Source organism: Rhineura floridana, chromosome 6 (genome assembly GCF_030035675.1).
Source record: "Rhineura floridana isolate rRhiFlo1 chromosome 6, rRhiFlo1.hap2, whole genome shotgun sequence".
Taxonomy (NCBI): Eukaryota; Metazoa; Chordata; class Lepidosauria; order Squamata; family Rhineuridae; genus Rhineura; species Rhineura floridana.
In genome coordinates this window covers 19,272,768-19,290,006 of record NC_084485.1, presented here as the reverse complement: position 1 = coordinate 19,290,006, position 17,239 = coordinate 19,272,768, and the positions used below count along the sequence as shown (strand labels likewise).

Here is a 17,239-nt window from a genome sequence, read left to right as displayed (position 1 = left end):
TGGAACCACTGTTGTTGCTTCTATGGATGTAAGGGAGGAGGGTCAAAGGTACATGAAATTCAAACAGAAAATGAAAAAAGACAGTGATGCTTCCCTAAATGCAATACCATACCAACCACAGCAACACATACCAAAGGGTCAGCGTAACCCTTCAACTTCTGGGTAGAACTCTTACTAGGACATTAGGGACATTTCTTGGGAGGTGCAGTTCTGATGCCTTCTAGTTTACTTGCTTCTGGCAAGAAGGGTTTACGTGCCCTCAGACTTGGCCATTATTGGAAGAAAGGAGTTTAGTGTTGCAGAGATGTTAGATGGGAGCACAGATAGATGCCCCTGAAGGCAGCAACTGTAAACATGCTTATTAAGGAACTAAGCCCCATAGAACTCAATAGGACTTACTTCTGAGTAGATACGGTTGCAGCCATGTTAAGGACAAGGGAGGACATTCTAGGCAAAACAGACAAATTATTGGGTGTTAGAACAAATTAAACCAGAACTGTCACTAGAAGCTAAAATGATGAAACTGAGGTTATCATACTTTGGACACATCATGAGAAGACATGATTCACTAGAAAAGACAAGAATGCTGGGAAAAACAGAAGGGAGTAGAAAAAGAGGAAGGCCAAACAAGAGATGGATTGATTCCATAAAGGAAGCCACAGACCTGAACTTACAAGATCTGAACTAAATAGGACTTACTTCTGAGTAGATGTGGTTGCAGCTATGTTAAGGACAAGGGAGGGCATTCTAGGCAAGCAGTTGGCAATCACAATTATACAATTATACAATTACCTCTAGTATTAAGGTAAAGGTAAAACTGGGACAGAAATAAAACCAATAGCACCAGGTTACAAACAATTTTTTTTATTACCAAACACTATCTTTAAGAGAACAAAGGCAGGTTACATCACCAATCAATCTGCTAATCATAATCCAATTGCTAGTTCCAACTAGAGTAGAGACCCACTGAAGCAATGAAATTGCAGCTGGTTTTAGACATTTATCTCTCTTACAAAAGAGAAGTGGATGACATCCAAGGGATGTTTTCAACCATTATAAACATTATAAACAGTATTACTCTTTATAAAAGAAAAACAGAAAGAATGAACAAGGTGCTTTCACTGTAGGGCAGGCTCCATTGTGTGTGTGCATGATGTTTTATTTATATGTACAGTCAGAGAATGAATTTGCTATTAGTATATAGGATTTTGAACAAGGGTCTGGAGCCAGGTTTTTAAGGACACAATCCTGTTCTCGGTATCCTCCAACTGTGCAGCTTTAGGAAGTAGCAGAAGCCTTACTATGCAGGCAGATCTTGAGATATGCTGCCAGAATAGCGCATACCAGCAGAATTCCCCTGATATACTTGTGGAAAACACTGCTGACAGAGCCATTCAACTGGTGAAGATATGCTCACAGAGCTGCTGACAAAGGGGGAAGATATGGGCAGCACAGAAAAGCAGCCCACTTAAACCAGATCCTATACCAGTGAATCTTCATCCATGTCAACAGCAGAACTTTTCCCCATAAGGAACTTCCCTTTCATTGATTTCAGCAGGAGGAGGAAAATTAAATATAACTGCCCCCATTATCTGCCATCCTGCATATGTTGCCAAGACTGAGGAGAAGGCATGGTGTAACTGGGAATGTTAGAGAAATTTGCATTTGTGCATTAATTTGGGATGTTCATTTTAGTTTGATTTATTTTATTTAAAAGTGTTGCTAAACTGCTTAATATTTAAAACTCTAGAGTATACAAAAATACAACATAAAAACAATAAAACTATTATAAAAAAGCTTTTAAACACACACACACGCACACACACACACACACAAACACACACAAAAGAGTCGATTCTAAAATAAACTTTCCCCTCCCCTTGGAGCAAAATTTCTTCTGAGGAGATTAGGTAAATCCATACATCATTTTTTTTGTACAAAAAAAGAGCATTTGGGGGGAAAGAGCTCACTGGCAATTGTACAAGTCCCAGTTGCAAAATAGTTTTGTACTAAAAAAATTAAAACATGAGGTTTGCGAGGAATTGATCTGAACTTTGGAACTGATGTAAAAAAAACTAAAAAAATAATTTCTTGACAGCAGGCTGCATCGGCCCCATCTCGGCAGCGGTTGCTAGGAGACGGGGCCTACGCAGCCTATCAGCCTCAGCAGGAGCCGTGGAGGGCAGGCCGGCCAGCTCCTTAGCCGCTCCGGGGCTAAGGAGCCGGCCCGGTCTGCCCTCCACGGCTCCTGCTGAGGCTGACAGCAGGCCGCGTGGGCCCCATCTCGGCAGCGGTTGCTAGGAGAGGGGGCCTACGCAGCCTATCAGCCTCAGCAGGAGCCGTGGAGGGCAGGCCGGGCCGGCTCCTTAGCCCCGGAGCCGGTTCCCCTGCTCCGAAAAGGACAGCCGCCAGCTTCACCCCTCCTGCTGTGGGTGCCGCTGGGGGGGCCCATCGCGGCCGCTGCCCCCCAGCGGCTCCCACAGCAGGAGGGGTGAAGCCGGCGGCCGTCCTTTTTGGAGCAGGGGAACCGGCTCCGGGGCTAAGGAGCCGGCCCGGCCTGCCCTCCACGGCTGCTGCTGAGGCTGACAGCAGGCCGCGTGGGCTCCGTCTTGAGACGCCGGGCGCGGTAGTGGCCGTGATGCCCACCCCCAACCAGAGACTGCAGCAGCCTGAGCCCCAGGGGAACTGGCTCCGGACCGGGCCGGGGCTAAGAGGGACTGAGGAAGCCAGGCTGGCCCAGGCTGGCCCAGCCTAGCCTCCGCTGCCACTGCTCGCCTCCACCCACCCATGGGCCATCAGATCACCCTCACGCGCCTCACCTCAGCCTGTATGTTCTGTGGGTGGTGGTGGGAGCGGGCAGGGGCTGCTGCTGGAGAGGTCCCTCACTGTGGCGGCTGCTCAAGTCCTGCCTGCCTGCCTGAATGATAAAGAGCGGAAGTCGGCCAGCCACAGCCCAACGTATGCGTGGTCAATCACGCATGCGTGGCTGAGGGTGCCAATAAAAAGCTGGAGATCCACCTTTTTAACTGAAGTACAGCCGGAGGCCGGAGACAGCCCTGTTTTCCCTGAGTCTCCGGCAGATTGCTGGAGACCTGGCAAGCCTACGTATCACACATAAATAGACCCTCCGTGGCGCAGAGTGGTAAGCGGTGGTAACGCAGCCGAAGCTCTGCTCACGGCCATAGTTTGATTCCAACGGAAGGAGAAAGTTGAATCTCCGGTAAAAGGGGTCGAGGGCCACTCAGCCTTCCATCCATCCGTGGTGGGTAAAATGAGTACCTGGCATATGCTGGGGGGTAAAGAAAAGACCGGGGAAGGAACTGGCAAACCCACCCCATATATACAGTCTGCCTAGTAAACGTCGCAAGACGTCACCCTAAGAGCCGGAAACGACTTGCACTATAAGTGCGGGGACACCTTTTTACCTTATCACACATAAGCATGTTCTAAACATTCCACAGCCTAATATAAGTAATAGCTCCCTAAAGCAGGAGTTGTCAGATGTATTCAGAGTGAGCCTGACCCCAATACCATACATTTATCATTAGTTTTGCACCACTTACACTGGCATGGCTTCCTCCCCAAAATCTCGTGGGACCATTTGGTCCTGCTGTTTCCCCTTCCTTTGATCCACGTCTTTAAAGCAGAGGACAAAACCAAGTGCAGTCAAGTGAGCCAGTCATATGAATTTGTTTTGACTGAGTCACACTTGGGAAGGCCTAAACTCTTAATCTTTCCTTGATTCTGCACGATTCATGGTGACATAGCTTGCAGGCTGTTCTCCTTAAGGCAGGCTGCTCTGCTGTTCAAAAAAAAAAAGGGAGGGAGTATAGGAGAGCCTCTTTAATAGGTTCCTTGTTAAAGGACTTTGTCTTTGAGCTTGCATAACATGAGTTAATTTCCCTGATAATGCTAAGAATGAATTGTGAATGCATACCTCCTATGTAGACAGGGATGGATGAATGTGTCGATTTTGTTGTCTGCTTTTTTATTTCCCCCCCAATATTAGTTTCAGTCCTGCACATTTCCACATTCATTTGCAATTATTATTTTTTAAAAAAATATCCAGCATTCAGGGTGAATTTCTCCTAATACACACATCTTTGCTAGCAATTTCCTATAATATAATGCATTTCTGTAGATTATTTTCATTAATATTGTTTTTATGTGCCCTTTCCCCTAACATATGCATATTTGTACACATGATTTGGTTGGAGATCTGCACTGCAAAATTCAGAGAAGTGTGAATTTTGAAGAATTGCAGTGTTTTGGTTTGCATATTCTTTCAGGGTTCAGAATTAAATGCAAACTACACTGAAATTCTCCCCCATTCCTGTTCGTAGTTATTGTTAGCTCTCTCTTTATTCATTTGTTTGTTCATTAAAGTACCATTATTGGATATAGTGCTTTACATAAGATAAGCAAAAAAGCAGGGTTTTGCCCCTCTTCAAAGGAACCTACAGCCTACATCAGAGGTAGCCAACGTGGTGCCCTCCAGATTTTATGGACTACAACTCCTGTCATCCCTTACCAATGGCTATGCGAGTTAAGGCTGATGGGAGTTGTAGTCCATAACATCACGTTGGTTACCCTGATTTCAATAGTGAAAGTGATATTGTGCTCTGGTTCTGCTTGTGGTTTTCCCATAGACATCCGGCTGGTCCCTGCAAGAACACAATGGTGGGCTAGACAGGCCTTTTGTCTGCTCCAGTAGGGCGTTCTTATGTTTTTAAATTTCTGTAGTGTTTGGAGAACAAAGTGAGGAGAGGGAATTTGAACCAGGGATAACTTATCTCAAAACTCATTTCGTTAAGCAGCACTAGACTTCACTTGCTCTTTCAGACTAGAGGGAACTTTTTCTGTCTGGCAGAATTAAAGGGAACATGTTGATCAACATGTTGACTAGCAATGGCTGTTGGAGGGTGTATAAGATGGAGCTTGGCTGCCCATACTTTGGCTGAACATATTTTCTCTTTGTCCTTCTGGTTTGATGGTGCAGTGCCATTGATTAATCCCTCCATTAACTGCAACAGATTTTGGGGACGATTCTTGTAAACTTATTCAGGGCAAGAACTAGGCAAATGAATTATTGACCTGCTCCTGATTTTGTTTCCCATCATCAAGGAATGTTCTCACCACACTTTGGGTTGAAATCAACTACACTTTACCCACAGAGTAGACCTATTAAAATTAATGGGTCTATGTCAGGGCTGGTACTAGCCTTGATTGGGCCCCTGGGCACTAGCCTGCTCAGACCTGCAGTGCCATTCACTCCAACACCCCATCCCGATACAGGCAGTGAAGGGTGTAAATAGGCCTGCTTGCTCCACCTACCTCCCCTTTCAGTGCACACACCAGATGCACTATATAAGCATGCCTACCATCACCCAAGATGGTGTTGAAGGTGTCACCCTTAGGGACGCCTCTGCCACCATCTTTGGTGTTGACAGGCACTTGCATGCAGGGTGTTCACACTGACAGGCCAATGTGATAGGCAGGTGAGGCAGTTGGGGCTTATTTAAGCCCACACCACCTATATCGGGGTATGCATGTGCCTTGGAGTTCCTGCTCTGCAATCCATGGCAGTGTCGGGTTACATGACCTAATGCTGCCACAGATTGCAGAGTAGGAGCTCCACCCTCCCATCCTCAGGAGGGGGGTCCTAGGGGCCCTCAGCCAGGGCCCAACCTGGCTGCCCACTTGTGCTGGCCCTGTTAGACATGTCTGTTAATTTATATGTTTCTACCCTGAGTGTGATTAATTCTTAGTCATGGAGAATTGGCGTTGATAAACATTTGGGAAGAAGAAAATGGGGATATCCACAGGCCTTTGACTGGCTTCATGTTGGCAGCTGCCAGGATGGAGCTTGCAAAGAACTGGAAACAGGCTGATCATTTAACAATAGACAAGTAGATCAGCTGGCTCTGGCATAGGGTTGCCAGGTTCAGGGCCTGAGACTGATCCTGTATCTTTAGGAGAAAAGAAAGTGTCAGCCAAGTGCAGGTGTTCTTGCAACAGTGTAATGGGAAAAACCACAAGGTGGGATTCTTCCTTTCCCCTGCACAACTTTTAAAGATACAGAAGACCCCTTAGAGGCTGGGCCTGGCAACCAAGAGGTCTTCTGTATCTTTAAAAGTTGTGCAGGGGAAGGGGAGAATCCCACCTTGTGGTTTTTCCCATTACACTGTTGCAAGAACACCTGCACTTGGCTGACTTTCTCTTCTCCTAAAGATACAGGATCAGTCTCAGGTCCTGAACCTGGCAACCCTACTCTGGCATATTGTGATGGCTGAGAAACTGACTTTCGGATTGTGAATAGCAAAGGGACAATTGTCAGCATTAGACTCTTCTGCAGTATGGGATGTTTGTAGTGTATACTAGAGAGCATAGCCTTGCAATAGGAGTGGTGGGGGTATTCTTCAGGCTCTGGGGCAAAGACTAGAATGGGAGATGGAGTTGTTGTGAAACTGGAATATCCTCTCCTTCACATTTGGTTTGAAGGAATTCTTGATGCTGTATTCTTGATGCTGTATATTTTATGTGCACTTAGCTATATTGAAACGTGAGATGCCATCCTATTTTTTTAATTAAAATTTAAAAATATACAACCCACTCAGTCAAATGAGGTGGCATGATGCTTTGCAGCAGCCTGTGGAAATCCATCTTCAATTCTGCCTGGATCAATGAGTTGTAGGGTCACCAACCTGCTGAGATGTCATCAGAAGCTAGTCAGCTCATCAGATTTCAACTTACATGCACAAGAAACTCTTGGGACAAGGGGGATTGCTAAAGTGGTGGTCCTTATAGCTGATGGCAGGGACGGGGTCTGGAAAAGATGCGCTGATCCCTAGAGCAGAGCCCAAGCATGGAAGTGTCATTGCCTGTCTTGAGAGAGCTTACATTCTGGGCTGCATTACCCAATGCTTAGGCTCCCAGCCACACGGAGATCTCTGCTGTAGTGTCCCTGATTATTGGATAGCTCATCCCGTATGCACAGTATCTGACTTTCTATATCTATACTGTTGGAAGAAGGCAACTTTGAAATTAAATGGAAGATGGGAAAGCTGCCTTTTAGCCATAGCAGATGATGGGATGTGGCTGTCCCATCCGAAGTCTAGAAATCCAGGCACACTCGGTTCTGAGTTTTTCTCTTTTTATTAAAGTTACAGCATCTTCAAAGGCTTTGCAACTCACTCATCTATCTATGCTTTCTAGGTACTATTTGCCCTTACCAACCCTGACTAAGCGTCTTCGCAGCAACAGACATTGACGCAGCAAAGACCCCCCCCCCCCATGCATGCCTCCTTATGAAGGCTTGAATTTTGCGCAAAGTCTCTGGCTCCTCCTTAGCCCCGACCATTGCTTCTCGCGTCTCAGCTGCCTGTGAGAACGGGGTGAAGGGGGCTGGACCTCAACTTCTCCTTCGGACTGGTGGGGACTATCGGCTCGCTCTGGGGTGGGAAGTTGCTGGGTGCCCAACTGAGGATTCACAAGCTGGCAAGGGGGCCCTCCAGCACAGGCAAGGGGTGTGTGTCCAGAGTTACAGGCTCTGACAGTTCACGCTGCTCTCCCATGGGGGGGTCGGGTGACTGCATGCGCTGCACATTCTCCTCCCTCAGTTCGTCACCCCAGTCCTCTAAGTCAGAGTCCCCCTCCTCCAAGCCTTCCCACTGAACCTGGGTCACAACAGGGGCAATGACACTTAATTGACCTCCCTGCAGCAGAGTCACCAGGAGGGAGAGTGGGAGGGATGGTGCTTTTGCCAGTGCATTGGACAGTGCCACCTTCCCAACATCTTGCCCCTCTCCCTTAACCTCCCAATAAGGAGCAGCTACTCCACTGCCGAGAGGTCAGATAAGCGCTACCCCCCAGTCTGCAATCGTCTTTTAGCCTGTTCACACAAAAAGTGTTCCCATGTGCTGTAATTCAGTGTCTTAGCATACAAATGGAGACATAGGGAGTATATTGGGAGGGGGAACCCTACAATATTGCACGAGGTTTACTTCTACTGTGTTATTGAAAATAGATGTTTGGTGGAAAACAGAGATTCTCCATTCTACATTTGCCTCTGATGTGCATGCCCCTCTCCTGACTCAAGACGTGGGCAAGAGCCCTTCTCTTTGGGAAAAAGGGAATCCGTTCAGAGGCCTTGGGGCAGGGTTGCCAGTTAGGCATTGTCAAGAAAAGGAAAGGAAATTCATCAAAAAGGACACAGATTTGCAAAGAATTTGCCTTATGTTAATTTATAGGTGCAAATTTAGAAATAATTACTGAGATGCGAATAGAAATATAGTGCATCTCACCATAGTGGGGAAGATTGTGACCAAGTGACCCATGTACCTGCTCAGTCTGCTGTTCAGATGTAAACTCTGGATGGGTAACTTTAAGGCCCTTCCTGCTCTCATTAGGGCTCTTTACCTTTAAAGTGGACTGACTCACACCAGGCAGTCCTTCAAACAGAGGACTGCCCTCTGTAAAGTAGGACACATGGCCACTCTACCTTGGGCTGCCCTCTGATTCTCTGAAAAAAGGGCCACTGGTAAGGATCATAGGCAGCTTTCTGTTTGGTCAGCCCTAATATCCAAGCAGATTTTGTGTAGTCAGTCTGAAAAGGCTAAAAGCATCATGGAAAAGAATTACACACTGTTTCCAGTCTAGCAGCTATCTGAGGATGAAAGCAATGCACAACTGCCTCATGCGCTGTTTTTAGCCTGGACAAAATCGCTTAGGGATCTCCCTCTCCCAGCCCAAAGTAACCCATAGCAGAGCTTACCTTGTAAGCCTCCATCCTTTCAGGAAATGAGAAGTCACGTCAGAGCAGGGCTTTGGAACCTGTGACCCTGCAGATTGCTGTGGACTCCCAGCTTCCATCAGTCCCAGCCGGTGTGGTCAACAATCAGTGATGGGGAGAGTTGTAGTTTGGCCACATCTGGAGGGCCTGCTCCAGAAGCATCAATACAGAAGCCTCCGCCACAATCTCACATTGTTCTATGGAAGGTGCATTTGCAAGAGAAGAATCATATGCTTTACAGTCCCATTAAAATCAATGGAACCTAAAAAATGAAATATTGCTATGACAGGTCACTTCTATGCATGTCCTATTGGGACTTACTCCCAGGTAAGTATGTAGAGGATTGCAGCCTTAGACTGCAGTATAACAACAACAACAACAACACATTTGTATCCCGCCCTTCCTCCCAGAAGAAGCCCAGGGCAGCAAACAAAAACACTAAAAACCACTCTAAAACATCTTAACAACAAAAGACTTTAAAACATATTAAAACAAAACATATTTAAAAACATATCAAAACAAAGCAGCTTTTAATATGTTTTTATTTTAATATAACAAAATATCTTTAAGAACATTAAAAAAAAGTAATTCCTACACAGATGCAGACTGGAATAAAGTCTGTACTTAAAAGTACACATTTATCTAGAAGTAAGCCCCATTGAACCCAGTGGGGCTTACTTCTAATAAAGGAATTGGGTTGCACTGATAGTCTTCTGTCTTCTAAAAGTCAGATCATTTATATCCATTTATATGATGATCTCATTCTATATTTTCCCCATCACCATGTTTTCATTGTATTTGAAGACTGAACATATTTTTAGATCAGTTCCCCTTATGAGGCTATGAATTTAAACTGTTTACATTAACCATTTATCTTTATCATACCAATCATCCCCCCCAAATTAAAAGTATAAATGCTTCCTTGCAAAAGCTACTTAACACAGAAGCATTTACCAAACGTTAAAAAGGTAATAATTCCAATTTTCTTGAAAGTTCAACCTCCACTTTAAGCACTAAAAGCATTATTTAGCTTGCTCGCATTCCTCCCCCTTATAAAATGAAATTGATAGTATAAGGCTGTTTGTTTTAAATGCGGTATTCACAACGCAAATTATTATGAAGTTATTATTCTAGAAACAAATGGCTTCGAAATGTGTTCCATATCACTCATTTAAATTTTATGGGTTGTTGAAATAAATATGCAAATTGCCTTATAATTATTAGACTCGTGATATTGTGGGTGATGGATGCTAGTGCTGCACTTGAGAATTAATGTGTGTACACCCACATATATATCCTAGCAATTCTACCTACATCCATTAATATGGCGCTCTGCTACTCTCTTTCAAGATCCTGGATGGAAGATGCCTGTCACAGGGCTGTCTTTATGACTTTCCCAACAATGCCCCTTTGCTATTAATGAAATTGATGGTCACATGAAGACATATTATTGAGATCTGCCTAAAATCAAATGTGGGAAAGGAAGGGGCTCCTGGCATGACTAGTCAACAACAGTTTCCTGGAGCTATTGATGCACTGCTGGAGGTTTTCTCCCTGCTCAGGACTCGTTTCCAGTCATGTTCTTGTTCCAGGTAGAAAATCATAGAAGTGTGATGTGGCTGCAAAAAAGGCAAATGTTATATTAGGCGGCATTAACAGAAGTATAATTTCCAAATTGTGTGAAGTATTAGTTCTCCTCTATTCAGCATTGGTTAGGCCTCATCTTGAATACTGTGTCCAGTTCTGGTCTCCGCACTTCAAGAAGGATGCAGACAAACTGGAACAGGTTCAGAGGAGGGCAGCAAGGATGATCAGGGGACTGGAAACAAAGCCCTATGAAGAGAGACTGAAAGAACTGGGCATGTTTAACCTGAAGAAGAGAAGACTGAGGGGAGATATGATAGCACTCTTCAAGTACATGAAAGGTTGTCACATAGAGGAGGGCTGGGATCTCGTCTTGATCGTCCCAGAGTGCAGGACACAGAATAATGGGCTCAAGTTGCAGGAAGCCAGATTTTGACTGGACATCAGGAAAACCTCCTGTTAGAGCCATACGACAATGGAACCAATTACCTAGAGAGGTAGTGGGCTCTCCGACACTGGAGGCATTCAAGAGGCAGCTGGACAGCCATCTGTCGGAAATGCTTTGATTTGGATTCCTGAATTGAGCAGGGGGTTGGACTTGATGGCTTTATAGGCCCCTTCCAACTCTACTATTCTATTATTCTATGAATTTTAGAGTTGGTAAAGCACCTTGGAGATCATCTAGTCCAGCCTAATGTTCAATGCAAGATCTGCAATGGAAGATGCAATTGCAGCATCTTTGGCAGATAGCTGCTCCTCATGGCAGTCTGTTCCACTGTTGAACAGCTCTTATCATTAGGAAGTTTATCTTAGAAGCCAATTTGGCGAGTAAGTGGTATATTATTATTGTTACTGTTACTGCTGCTGCAGTATTATTATTAATAATAATAATAACGTATACTGCTTAGAGAATGCCATTTATGGGGCAGTATAGAATTACTGTACATAAAATAAAGCAATGTTTAGATGAAACCTGCTCCCCTGCAATTTCTACCCATTGGTTCTAGTCATGACCTCTGGACCTTCAGAGAATAAGCCTGCCCGCCCCTGCATGACAGATACGTCATGATTCTCTTCCCTGATCTCAGGTGAATACATCAGGTCTATTTTAATGCTTCTGTGCCATTCGTGACACAAGTGTTCCACGCTGTCTGTCTGTCTGGTTGTTTGTTTGTTTTGAAGGCAATCAGACTTTGTCAGATTTCCTCCCCTTCCTTGTCCGTTACAGAATCCAGCAAAATTGGTTTAACTCTTATTTCATCACATGTTTATATCCTCATTTTGAGAGTTTGTGTGAGTGTGTATACAGACATTCCAAATCTGATTCAACATCTCACCCTGAGAGGCAAAATTCAGTGGCAGGTTTTCTCCTGGTTCTTATTTAATTAATTAATTAATTTATTTTATTATACTTGTATACCGCCCCATAGCCAAAGCTCCCTGGGTGTTTTACAGTAACTAAAAACATTAAAACAATTTAAAACACAATTAAAAAAAATTAACAGTATAAAACACATGCTAAAATGCCTGGGAGAAGAGGAAAGTCTTGACCTGGCGCCGAAAAGATAACAGTGTTGGTGCCAGGCGCACCTCGTCAAAAAGATCATTCCATAATTTGGGGGCCACCACTGAGAAGGCCCTCTCCCTTGTTGCCATCCTCCGAGCTTCTCTTCTTAACGGTTTTTGTCCAGTACATGTGAAAATGAAGTTCAGCAGAAAGTATGTTCTCCTGCTTTGGATTCCCAAGAGCATCTCTAGCACAGACATGGGGTGCAGTTCTGCCCCAATCAGATTCTCTGTTGAAATAATAGCCTCTGATTGGATGCTTTTCAATGAGTTCTGAGCCCTTCTGAAAACACAGGAGAGATGGATGCCTTGTGCCATTCTGCACCCATGGCTTCATGCCTCTGACATGCCAAGGCAACATCTACCTTGCCATTTCCTTATTTAACATTACATTTCCATCCCAAGTTTCCTCCAAGGAGGTAATGGTGGTTTTCCTGCATTTTTTATCTTCACAACAACTCTGTGAAGTAGATAAAACTGAGGAAGAATGACTTGTCCACAGTTGTTCTGTGAACTTTATGGCTGAGCAGAATTTTGAATCTGGATCTTCTCTGCTGTTCCTCTGCCAGCACTATGCCGCTGCAACACAATGGGTGCTGGAGTACTAGAGGGCAGCTTGGCTCAGAGGATCTCACTGGGCATTGCCTTATGTGCTCCGAGGCAATGGGTGTTCCAAGCAATTGAGTGAGCTGGAGCCTCTGAGCATGTGCAGAGATGCCAGACCTCTTTGGACATGCTCAAAGCATATTCCAGAATCCATTACAGATGCTGCACTCTACTCTGGAGTTACTGAGGTTTGGTATATGTAGCAGCAGAGGCATGCAGAAATGAGTAATCTGGTAAGACTGGTGGTAAAGAATAAATAAATGTAAGGTTTGTTAATCCTGCGAAATAAAGCCATTCTGAGTACAGACGTACATGTGGCCATTACACTAACAAGAAGGAGGAAGGAAGTCAAGCCTGAGAAAAGAAATCTACATATCAACAACTAGTTACTAAAGAAAGAAGGAAAGCGAAGGAAGAATAGATTGCCTTTCTGTCTATCATTCTGCATGGGTTCAGGATACTTGCTACAATCATTGGTGCTTTATTCCCGACAGGACTCTGGGAGGAAGAAAATCTTGTCCACTCTTCATCAAAACATCACCGTACTCCATGCTGGTGGGAGACTAATAGGAACATAGGAGTGTAGGAAGCTGCCTTACACTGAGTCAGGCCATAGGTCCATTTAGCTCAGTATTGTCTACACTGAATGGTAGTGACTCTTCTGGGTTCAGGCAGGGTTATTTCCCAGGCCTACCTAGAGATGACGTGAACCTGGGATTTTCTGAATGCAAAGCAGATGGTCTATCCCCTGAGCTGTGGGTCTTCTAATGACAAATCTGCATTAATGTTTTCTGTGAGCCTCAGCTAGGTGTTTACTTGAAATTTCCCTTTAAGTAGAATTTGGCAGTAACTGTAGGTTTTATCTCAATGCTTGCTGCAGCTTGGAGACCAGTCTTTTGCAGGAAATAATGCCCACTGATCCCTGTGACATCAAACCTTGCTGCATTTCAGTCTGTTCAATATTTCTCCTCCTTTCTTTAACTATCAACTTTGTTTCCCCTCCCTTCTCAGAGGAGATGGATCAATCCCCTGCAGTGCGTTCCGAATATCTGGTCTCAGGGATTCGAACTCCTCCTGTCCGAAGGAACAGCAAGCTAGCCACGTTAGGCAGGATCTTCAAACCATGGAAATGGAGGAAAAAGAAAAATGAGAAGCTAAAGCAGACATCAGCAGGTAAGTGGGAAATTATTTTTATGTTTGTTGGCCAAGAATGTGTATTATGGCAAAAAGGGCAGGATTTGCTTGTCAAAAGAGCATTTTGTTGGCTGTATTTGTAAAGCATGAGGTATAATCCGAGCTGTGTGTAGACTTCGGTTTGCAGAACTGCAGAAAAAGCAGAGGAATCCTCTGTAGGTTGCAAAAACTGGCTTCCTGAGAATCTCAGTATTTATTCATTGTGTAAAACAAGTTTCAAGCCCTAATGATTGCACAGATATACTTGGAAGTGTGTGGATAGTGCCTAATTAAATTCTAGAAACCTAGAAGTTGGGCTGGTGAATATGATTTCACGTCATCAGGGGAAGGATTTAATGTGCTCCATGTAGTTCCTAGTCCCTCCCACTGACTAGGAGAAACTGTACAAATTAAGCAGAAATAATGCAATGCAAATATATACTTGCTGCAGAATCCAGCTTTCCTTTGTACAGTTTTTTTTAAGTTTAGCACAGAACTATCAAAGGCCTGATTATAAGGCAGAATGCGCACACTACTTTTTTCATGCCTTGCCTTCATTTCAATGCCAGGAAAAGCTTCCAATGGCTGTGAACACACTGCTGTTAACAGTACAGAGGAAGCCACCTTATACCAGAGCCGACTATTTATCCATCATCTCACCCAGTAATGAATGACTGGCAGCAGCTCTCCAGGGTTACAGGCAGAGATTTTCTCTATTTTCTTAAAAAAAACCCTGAAGATGCAAGGAGCTACAGTCTAGCTACAAGAGTGAGTCCCAATTTAGATTTTTTTTAAAAAACCAAAACCTAGAACTCTAGTTCAGAGATGGGAAACTTGTGGCCCTCCAGATATTGCTGGATTACACCTTCCATCATTCCTCACCATTGACCGTGTTGGCTGGGGCTGATGGGATTTGTAGCCCGACAACATCTAGAAGGTCAAAGGTTCCCCATCTCTGCTCTAATTGTTTGACCACCCTGTGTCTGGGTGGGAGGCTTTGTGGTGACCAGATAGCTTTAATTTAACTTTTAATCATAGCCTTATAGAATTATTGGAATTGTTGGAAGGGGCCTATAAGGCCATCAAGTCCAACCTTCTGCTCAATGCAGGAATCCAAGTTAAAGCATACTCGACAGGTAGCTGTCCAGCTGCCTCTGGAATGCCTCTAGTGTTGGAGAGCCCACTACCTCCCTACGGGTGTGTGTATGCGTATATTTCTCTATATCTATCTATGTATTGATAGATAGATAGATACACACACACACACACACTCCATGTAAAAATATTTATTTATTTATTTATTATTGCATTTGTACACTTCAGCCCAAAAGGCTCCCAGTGTGGCTTACATACAGTTAATTAATACAACACAGGCTCTGCCGGCAGGGTTACAATCTTAAAAAATACGTGCCATACAAGGGGAAAGGGGCAGGGAAGGGGAGAGGAAAAAAGCACACTCAGCCACCAACATGTTACAATGAAGACTGTCTTTTTCTCATCTGATCCCCTCAGGGCCAGATGCTCCTTCAGAAGCCCCTGTGGTGGCAGTTGAGGACAGGGAGGGGGCCCCCATTGGGAGCTCGATGGTGGCAGCCCCCACATTGTTCCCTTTTCTCCTCTGCTCTCCACAGGCATATACCATGTATCTTTGTGGCTTACGATTTTTTCCCCTTTTTCTTAGAATTGCTGTACCTCTCCCTAAGCCCTAGGTAAAAGGAAGGGCAGATAGCTAAATCAGTAACCTTGTCGTCAGGAATGGCATTTTAGTGCAAAAAAAGGGGGATTAGAAATGGGGTGAGGAGAGTTGTGATGCTCGGGATATATCCGTGGGATATGTTCAGGATTTAATCGCAAAGCAAGAAAAACAAAATAAAAACACTTTTGTGTTTTAAGATATATAAGTTTTTTTTTTAATACCCCAGCCATAGTCACTGTAGTAGTATTCCCCACAGGACAATCAACTAGCTTATTTGGTAGCTAGACCCTATTATTGGTTTTTAATTTTTGTTTTATTTATATCTTTTTTCAAATAAAATCTGTTTAGGGTTTAAAACATGCCTGGTCCTTGGCCGGCTATGAAGGGGCCTGTAAGGGCTGGATCAGACGTGTGAGGTAAAAGGTGGCAGCGAAAAGTACCTCTGAGGGACATTAACCAGGAAAAGAAGCTTACCCATAGCTGTGGCCTTAGGGAAAGCACAAAAGGTGACACAGGGCGTGAAGTGTGCCTGGAACCCTGGTGGGTATAGGAGGTGTAGTGGCAGAGCTTGGAAAAGTTACTTTTTTGAACTACAACTCCCATCAGCCCCAGCCAGCATCTGGCTGGGGCTGATGGGAGTTGTAGTTCAAAAAAGTGACTTTTCCAAGTTCTGTAGTAGGGAGGCGTGACAGGTGAGGAGATTCTTTATTGCAGAACCGGTGAGATGTCCAGAAGTACAGATGTATGTTCTAAAAGGGGGTGGGAGAGGGGATGATGCCCCCTCCCTAAATATTCCCGCTGCTTCTTATCCCTTTTCAACAGAGCTGAAAATGGGCCTTTTGTAAGCGTTGCTATGCCTTGCCTGGCTTAAAGAAGCAAGGCTTAAAAAACTTTCTTACCAGCAGCTTTGGGGTAATCGGCCTTTCATTACGTGGCTCCACAGCAACCTATGGACCGAAATGAGATTTTCCTGCTTACTCTTTGCTCCCTGTTGAACTTCTCTCAGCAAGACTTGTTGTTCCATCCAGCTGTGTGGCTTTTACTCCTTCTTTTCTTTAGGAAATGTAGAGGTCAGTCACTGACATCATGGGGAAAAACGAGAGGGATCTCCTCTGGTTTGAGGGTTTCCCCCCTCTTTCCATAGTACCCAAATATTTATTTATTTATTTATTTAATTGCTTTAACTCTTCCCGTCCTTCCTCCCAGCAGCAGCAAACAAAGCTCTAAAACACTTTAAAACATCATAAAACAGATCTTAAAATACATTAAAACAAAACAGCATTAAATTTTTTTTCAAAAAACAACTTTAAAAAAGGGTTAAAACATTATTAAAAAACATATTAAACAATTCTGACACAGATGCAGACTGAGATAGCTCTCAACTTAAAAGGCTTGTTGAAACAGGAAAGTCTTCAAAAGGCGCCGAAAAGATAGCAGAGATGGCGCCTGCCTAATATTCAAAGGGAGGGAATTCCACAGAATTGCAGAATTCTTTCCCCAAAAAACTACCTAGAAGGGGGAGTTGAAACTCCTGAGGGGATGACTTATCGCCGAGCACTGCAAAACTCATATTAGCATAAGAATGACCTTGATTGATAAGATCAAAGTTCCATCTAATCTGGTGCTCCGTCTCCCAAGGTCCAGGCCTGATGCTTCTGGAAATCCACAAAAGGATCACAATGGTGTTTTTCATCCCTGGTTTGACCCCAGCATAAGGTATTCAAGGGAAACTGCCTCTCACCATGAAGGCTCAGGGCAAGGCCAACTCGAGTTCTGAGCAACCCCCCCCCCCAGCATTGTTTGCCAGTCTTCCACAATAATAT

The 17,239-nt window shown here is 44.3% G+C and overlaps 1 protein-coding gene across 2 annotated transcripts in view; it reads left to right on the top strand.

The window, feature by feature from the left end:
• Positions 1–17,239, top strand: part of PHACTR3 (phosphatase and actin regulator 3) — a 250,670-nt gene that overhangs the window by 72,462 nt on the left and 160,969 nt on the right. For both annotated transcript variants that reach the window (XM_061630261.1, XM_061630260.1), the window contains exon 2: positions 13,559–13,720. In XM_061630261.1, the coding sequence (XP_061486245.1) occupies positions 13,564–13,720 (157 nt within the window). In that variant the 5' untranslated portion in view covers positions 13,559–13,563. The remainder of the gene's footprint in view (positions 1–13,558; positions 13,721–17,239) is intronic.